This window comes from Dreissena polymorpha, chromosome 11 (assembly GCF_020536995.1).
Source record: "Dreissena polymorpha isolate Duluth1 chromosome 11, UMN_Dpol_1.0, whole genome shotgun sequence".
NCBI lineage: Eukaryota > Metazoa > Mollusca > Bivalvia > Myida > Dreissenidae > Dreissena > Dreissena polymorpha.
In genome coordinates, this window is record NC_068365.1 from 62,581,149 (window position 1) to 62,589,524 (window position 8,376).

An 8,376-nucleotide genomic window follows, 5' to 3' on the forward strand; every position below is an offset into this window, starting at 1 on the left:
ATCAGGCAGTAACCTGTTTTGCTGTTTATCATACCACTGACACCACTCACCCCGTTTTTCAACAACAACAACAATGCCAAAATGGTTGCCTTTGAGAAAATGATCGTTCAATGTCTATGATTTCGAATGAAATAAAGGAAATTTTTGTGATCTTAGTTCATATTTGTCAAACAACGGATAGATTTTAGATATATACACTTATAGTATACTACTATAGTAGTGGGGGACATATTGTTTTTGCCCTGTCTGTTGCCCTGTCTGTTGGTCTGTTGGTCTGTTTGCGCCAACTTTAACATTTTGCAATAACTTTTGCTATATTAAAGATAGCAACTTCATATTTGGCATGCATGTGTATCTCATGAAGCTGCACATTTTGAGTGGTGAAAGGTCAAGGTCAAGGTCATCCTTCAAAGTCAGAGGTCAAATATATGTGGCCAAAATCGCTCATTTTATGAATACTTTTGCAATATTGAAGATAGCAACTTGATATTTGGCATGCATGTGTATCTCATGGAGCTGCACATTTTGAGTGGTGAAAGGTCAAGGTCAAGGTCATCCTTCAAGGTCAGAGGTTAAATATATGTGGCCCAAATCGCTTATTTTATAAATACTTTTGCAATATTGAAGATAGCAACTTGATATGTGGCATGCATGTGCATCTCATGGAGCTGCACATTTTGAGTGGTGAAATTTCAAGGTCATCCTTCAAGGTCAGAGGTCAAATATATGTGGCCCAAATCGCTTATTTTATGAATACTTTTGCAATATTGAAGATAACAACTTGATATTTGGCATGCATGTGTATCTCATGGAGCTGCACATTTTGAGTGGTGAAAGGTCAAGGTCAAGGTCATCCTTCACAAGGTCAATGTCATCCTTCAAGGTCAAACGTCATATAGGGGTACATTGTGTTTCACAAACACGTCTTGTTGCTTTGGCAGACTCTTGGCGTCAATAGTCCACTCAATCTTTTTAATAGCGAGAGTTTTCCTTCTTTGTCTATATTGATGCGCAAGGAGTTTGGTGCGCAACATTCAAGCCCCGATATCAGACAGTTAATATCAACGGATTGCAATAATATTTACATACCTGTGTAGATAATTCATTTCTCAATAATGTTCCGTAGGAAGTATGTAATGACTCTTTCAATTTTGCACGCCTGACCAATTTAAATCAACACACTACTCACATTTTCCATTCCAATCGCTGTGCCCGCTGTATCACTGCGGGGAATCACGTGGTTTTATTTTGATATGAAACACGGATAATGGCGGCGTCATTGTCTCGGTAAGAGTATTCTTTTTATTTCTTGTACCTAAATGTTTGATTTTAATTTGCTAAGATGTAGCCTATCATATGCGGAATCGAATTCCGCGTGTAATGGTACCTTACATGTCATATATTACTGAGTACTTTTCTCGCTTACCCTTTGAATTTATTTCAAAGTGAATATTTTTAAATGATAGTTTTCACGGAATAAAGGCGTTGTGTAATATATTTCATAAAATTAACATAGGTCATACCACAAAATTGCAAGAGAAATTCGAGAAACATCATCTAGAATATTTACGATATTCTTGACGGCTTACCAATCAATATGTAAAAAAATAAACGCGTAAATAAAAAATGATATTTTACACGGATTAAAATATTTATGATATGTTTCACGTAACAATTGTTAAAGAGCTAGGTAAATATTTATTTCCAGACTTGGTTTGTGTAGAATATGCGGCAAAGCTTTTCGAAGCGCCTCAGGATTAAACGATCATGAAAGAAAACATACGGGGGTAGCGCCATACAGATGTTGTGGACGGATGTTCTACAGCAAAGCTAATTTAACAAGGCACAGGTAAGATTGTTTTGTGAAAATTAGGCATTTTCAGAAACGTGAGTGAGACAATTTTTTGTATTATAGCACATATGACTGTTACTGTTTATTGCCGATTATTACGACACATTGCAACCAAAATTGTTTCGAAATTGGTAAAATGTTTACGTTACAATTCTTGCTATTGCTGATGATGGCTTTTACGAAATGTACATACCCATTGACAAAGCATGGAATGTATACTCAATTGGTACGATGTATTTTCGAAAAAGAAAACCAAAAACACCAGGTTAATTTTCGATTGTTTTTTTTGGTGTAATTAATGATCCAAAAAACGTTTGACATGTTAAGGTGGATCTATTTCATGGCGGGACATGAGTTTCAAAACAATACTCAAACTTCGTTGCACCGTTTTTAGTGGCGGATGTGACAAATTGCGTATCTTCTAGAATGACAAAAGTTAAAAAACATTCGCATTGGATCAAGTTAAATCTACTATCTTTTGCGTCATAAAACGTCAAGTCACTCTATAAAATATGAAATACTTGACCAGTTTTTTAATGGTTTTTACCGCAATATTTTGTACTAAACTACAAAAATGTGAAGCATACAAGTCCGACGTGTACATCTGTTGTTTGTCCTTGTATGTTTTCTTTTGCAAACTGGTGTTTTCTTTTCTGTAGGTGCGCAGCACATAAGGAAACTAAAGAGTTTGCCTGCGAGACATGTGGGAGGTCGTTCGCAATATTGGCAGACCTAAGAGCGCACATGACACAACACCAAAAAGCAACCTTTAAATGTGACACATGCGGACATGAAATGAGAAGGAGAGGCCAGTATGATAATCACATGACTATGCATCTTTGGGCCAAGAAACATGCATGCAAATGCGGGAAGACATATACTCACAAACCGAATTTGTATAGGCGTCAGAAATTGTGCAAACAAGATAACAGTACTAATGCAGTTGCAAGCAATAATACGCCATCAACTTAAGAAAAAGCTGAAACGTGTAAACGCTCTTTGTGTTTAATATTGTTTATTTTTATTTGCAAGTTTTTAATTGTGCAACAAATTTTAACACAATGTATAATAAGTGATTTACTTCAAGTAATTTTTACACAGCCATGTCGTCATGGTTATCCTCAGGGAGAGTGATACGCTTGAATTATATTATGTTTATTATTTATTATATTTTTGAAGGTGATTATGGTGATTCTGTTGTGATATTCCAACGTAACTTTTATTTACCTGTTCTAATGATAAACACTGTGATTTAATTGAATTATCTGTGATATTGCTGATTTGTGAACACATAAACGCAAATCCATGTTTGTCCTATTATTGTTTTGAAATAAATAAATCAAGTTAGCGTTTTGTTATTGAACAATCTTTGAAACAGCAATTTATAAGACATCTTAAGTACGACGGCAGTTTTAATTTTTATCCCATCATCAGACGTGCATTGTCGAAATAAACCACTGTGAAATAAATTTACTTTTATTTCAGCAGTGCTGAAATATAGCTGTCACGCGCGGCGAAGAATGTTCATATTACTCGGAATCAACTATAAAGTAATCATTTTTAGTAAAATCGAATCAGATTCAACAAAACAAACAATTTGATACCAAGATGTTATATAGTTTTTACACATAATGCAACTCAAAAAACAAATAACCATTATTCACAAATATTAAGTGCGCGTACTCGTGACGTCATTATTAATACGTCATACGACACAATGCATGTTGTTTAACCTTAAAGATGCAGTTGTTTAGTGTCTTTTTTTTCAATATTTCTTAAAAATCGGGGACGTAGAGGTATGATAAACGAAAAACAGGTTGGTTACTGATCTTTTTGTAATGTATTAGGCTCGACACGATTAAAATAATGAAACAATGTTTGCTTAAAATATCTTTGGGATTTTCCGTCTAGTTCGATTTTCCTATTATATGTTTAAAGAAATAATTTACGACTAAGAAAATTAATGGGATAAATCGAATACTAGGTCGGTGCCGAATAAAGCAAAGTTTATCTTGCTCGGCACGAAAATCTGAACCACTCGCCAAGGCTCGTGGTTCAGATTTTCTAAGCCTCGCAAAATAAACTGCTTTATTCGGCACCGACCAAGTATTCTCTATGAACAGCTAAACTAAGCCCACACACTTTTGATCGTATAGTATTTAATCTTGCATACTGAGTACAGGACAATGTTACAAAATCCGTTTGTATGCAACAAAATATATAATAACATACAAGCATTAAATTTAACATCTGTTCAAAATTTGGATGAATATTCATAACCAATTGTCTTTGATATAAAATATCGCAGGTAATTTTTTTGTTCAGAACAATGCACACATTAAACAATATGCTGCATCGGCGGTAAGGTACGGTGGCAAAAGGGGACAAAGGAAATGTTTTATTTCACTGTGTCCATCGCGTGCGCACGCGAAAACTATGACGTGCGCTCGCGATAGCAATTACGTGCGCACGCCATAGCTGACCAATCAGAAAAGGTATCAGATCAGAATAGGTTGCGCGTGCGAAAGCAATTGTTGACTAATGAAACTTTTCGAAATGTCAGCCATTTTGTAACTAGCGCACTGAGCACATGGTGTGTTTTTACAGCGAATTATATCTGAATAATCACTTATCTGATACCTTTTCTGATTGGTCAGCTATGACGTACGTTCGCACGTTATAACTATCGCATGCGCACGTCAAATCTATCGCGTGCGCACGTCATAACTATCGCGTGCGCACGTTATAGCTATCGCGTGCGCACGTCATAGTTATCGCTTGTGCACGTCATAGCTATCGCGTTCGCACGTCATAGTTATCGCGTGTGAACGTCATAGCTATCGCTTGCGCACGTCACAGCTATCACGTGTGCACGTGATAGAGACCGTTAATTAAAACATTTCCTATATCCCCTTTATGCCACCGTAGCTATGTCTCAAACTCTATGGTATGTGATATTAACTTAATTAACTTAAACAACGCTTATAAAAGACGAAGGAAGGAAGTGTGAATACAATTGTACCCTTATTTTGAATAGTTTTAATTTACAAAGCAAACTGCCGTTTATGAAAATTGTCACATCGAAATTATTTCTTCGTCCATACTGTCAATTATTTACGTAATTGTATGCCCATCTTATCAGATGGCAGAATTTTTTACTCATTTCTTCGCGCTTTTTCCCAACGTACACCGAGAGACCCGAACTGTAAAGATGTCCGTGAGGAAGACACTGTGCCCATCTTCTTTCTTCCTTTTTGATATGTTTTTCGTTCACAGTCACACACGTGGTTTCTGAAGAAAACAAAACATAAAAATTGTCCTTTAAATTAATAATTCAGTGGACAAAAATAAGATGTACAGTTTCACTTTAACGAGTTTTAAACATATTTGTATTCGCTAAAATAACAATGAAGCGAAGTTTTAGTAAAGTTATATATATGCTATGAAAGTAAGTTATTTTAAGCCATTAAATAAACGAGCGAAAATTCTAGTGAATGATAACCGGATCATTTTGCTTAAGCCTATGAAAATAATAAGATTTTATCAACCCTTCTTATATGGTACCACATTTGAGTCGTGTTCTGAGACAACTTGGCTTAATGCATGTGCGTAAAGTTTACTCCCAGATTAGCCGGTGCAGTCCGCATCAGGGAGACACTTTCCGCATGAACTGGATTTTTGCTAAGAAGACACTTTATTTAAACGAAAATGTCATAAAAGCGGAAATTGTCGTCCCTGATTAGTCTGTGCGGATTGGTGGTGATTTAATTGGAGTTTTGGTTAAACTTCGTTTTCCGCAAGTTATCCTGTTTTCAACATTTGATCTTGTTAGCAGCTGGGTGTTTATTGTTTTATGCTTGGTCACAACGATCTTCTTTTTGTAGGCGTTCTTTGGCCTCTGTAAGGTAAGCCGGGTTTTTTTCGTGTCATTTTCTGAAATGGACAATGGTGTACTTATAAATTGCATAAATGGGGGGGGGGGGAGTAATAAATGTAAACGTTACGTTTTTGTATTTTAAGTACAGTAAGAGTACTATTGATATTGGCAAACTAAAAAGCCCGTGGACTTTTAATTGTTTTCACGATGTTCATTCATAAAAAAATATTTTTACTAGCGCTTCAAACTATTAAAATAATTAGTATTTGTGATACATGTATTAATCTAAAGTATTTAAATGATACCAAACCGGATTTTACCAGATACAAGTATGTCATTTGTACGAAAAATTGCATGCCTTGTAACATTTACCGTTATCACAAAAATATGGTAATAGTAAAAATAGAATTATATTTAAATGTTGCATTATTCTGAAAATATCCGACGTTTAATTTCTCGCCTTTAGACAATACGTGAAACATATCATACAATTAACGTGAAACATATCATTAATTTGTATTCCGTGAAACATATCATTTTTGTTTTGTGATTTTTTATGCAGAAACTGCAAAGTTTTCAGACTCAGGCGTATTGTTTGTAATGTAAAGAAACCCTGGTGTATATTTAATAAGAACGAGTTTAGTAATGTTGATTTTAATCATATTTGTGAAGAATTCATTTTAATCCGTGAAAACTATCACTGTCATTCATTCGCATGTGTACGAATTCAAAGGGTAAGCGAGAAAAGTACTCAGTAATATATGACATGTAAGGTACCATTACACGCGGAATTCGATTCCGCATATGATAGGCTACATCTTAGCAAATTAAAATCAAACATTCAGGTACAAGAAATAAAAATAATACTCTTACCGAGACAATGACGCCGCCATTATCCGTGTTTCATATTAAAAAAAAACACGTGATTCCCCGCAGTGTGTATACTGCAGGTAGATTTCAATCGATAACGCAGCCTATTACACCGTAGTGCCTTCTTCTGATTGGTTGATATTTAAATATTTCATAACAAGGCGAGAGGTCAGTGATTGTATTGCGATTTAAGCAGAAGTTTAACTGAAACAAATTATGCCTTTTAACTTAAATTCGACGCTATTTGAGGTAAAAATGGACTTCTTAACTAAAACTTTATGAGTTGGTAATGTTATTTTGCAATTTTAAGCATATTGATATAATAGTATTGTATTTTTTTTTGTTATGGTTTTTACAGACCGGAGTTTCAGCGTTCAGATTTATTCTGAACGCGAATTATTTCAGCTATGTTAAATACAGCTCCTAAAAACATGTCATTTATTGGATTTTGGCCAGGAAACTGTGCTTGTGAAACTGCCGGGTGGGTGGGGAGAGAAATGTTCATTTCGGAAGTGTTGACAGAAGTGCATGAAACAGATGGAGTTGCAGTAGAACATGTTGCCAAAAGGTTTGAACAACTTTTTTGTTGTTTGTTCGGAAATTTCACTGTAATTGGTTATTGACTGTACGATGTTGTGTCCTGTTATTTGCATGATTTCGATGGGTGCGATATTGGAATCCCTTAGTTTTTGAACAAGGTGTTTTCTTGCAAAATGATAACTTATGTTTTTTATTTTTTCAAAACCGGCCTCGATTGCCATAGTTTTCAACAGCTTGACAAAATTTTTTCACCAAGTTTCTGCCGTGATTAAACAATGATTAAAAATACATTTTCCTTGTGTTTTTTATAGATTTTTCTGCTTTGCTTTCAGACAGTCACGTGTGAGGGAAAATCTGGACCACTGCTCCGGAAGATAGAGTATGGGTACTTTGCTTTTTGAAGTTTCCGTCAATGCTTCCCACGATGCTACGCAATGTGACAAGCTCGTATTCATCATCATCATTCTTGCGAATGGAGAGCAGATATGTGGCAAGATATTCATCTAGATGGTCGACTGATAAATTGTGGATTGCCTTCGTTTCGCCTTTCTTGGCAAGATATTTTTGAAATCGACTGACATCTGCCAGTGTTTTCCGGATAGTGTTTTTGTTATCTTCGGCTTCAATTATTTTTTGTACATCTTCGGTTGTTATTCCTATGGCGTCTGATATGTTTTCACTTTTTGATTTTGTTTCAGTAAGGGATTCTAAATAACTTTTATTTAAATTTACATTTGCATTCGTGATTTCATCAAATGGTTCATTAAACACATATGGATTTATTCCAAACTGATTGGCTAATTTCATTATTTAATGCATATTACATGGGGTTTTATTGTGAAGTGTGTTACTTTTTTATTTTTTACTATTTTTACTGCTTTTTTATTGTTAGTTTCATTGTTTGGTCTGTTTATATTAAGTGCTGAACTTTTGACATAACCTTTGACCTTTGAAATTTGCATATGAAGGCGTGTCAAAAAAAGTAGTCCGTTTGTTACATGACGTCATCAGCATGTACTTATTCATTCTTAATATTTGTAAAATACCTTTTTTCTGTTTATGTTGTTGTTTGTGGATTAAATGTAATATATATATTAGTATCAAATTGTTTGTTTTGATAAATCTGATTCAGTTTTACAATAAAACAAAACATTGTACTTAAGTCTTAGTAGCCTCCACACATGACTGATCAATATGAACTTCCTGTTGACCGTGATATAAAAAGAGAATAACAGGT

General features: G+C 34.8%; 1 protein-coding gene and 1 long non-coding RNA gene across 2 annotated transcripts; one reads left to right on the forward strand and one right to left on the reverse strand.

Moving 5' to 3' along the window:
* The first annotated feature begins 1,220 nt into the window (after nucleotides 1–1,220).
* LOC127849889 (zinc finger protein 354B-like) lies at nucleotides 1,221–3,035 on the forward strand. Its single transcript, XM_052382640.1, has 4 exons — nucleotides 1,221–1,287; nucleotides 1,709–1,849; nucleotides 2,512–2,664; nucleotides 3,032–3,035. The coding sequence occupies exons 1-4, from the start codon at nucleotides 1,268–1,270 to the stop codon at nucleotides 3,033–3,035; spliced, it is 318 nt and encodes a 105-aa protein (XP_052238600.1). The 5' UTR covers nucleotides 1,221–1,267.
* Nucleotides 3,036–3,991: 956 nt separating this feature from the next.
* Nucleotides 3,992–6,714, reverse strand: LOC127851745 (uncharacterized). The gene is made up of 3 exons (XR_008035913.1): nucleotides 6,603–6,714; nucleotides 5,401–5,785; nucleotides 3,992–5,143 (listed from the first exon to the last, which is right to left on the reverse strand). It is a non-coding gene; the product is annotated as an uncharacterized LOC127851745 (long non-coding RNA).
* Nucleotides 6,715–8,376: the final 1,662 nt, after the last annotated feature.

Bases quoted from the DNA above. Each gene is read 5' to 3' on its own strand.
- LOC127849889 (XM_052382640.1), top strand. From the start codon at position 1,268: ATGGCGGCGTCATTGTCTCG. The intron at 1,288-1,708 runs GTAAGAGTATTC...ATTTATTTCCAG, and splicing joins ATGGCGGCGTCATTGTCTCG to ACTTGGTTTGTGTAGAATAT. The intron at 1,850-2,511 runs GTAAGATTGTTT...TCTTTTCTGTAG, and splicing joins GCTAATTTAACAAGGCACAG to GTGCGCAGCACATAAGGAAA.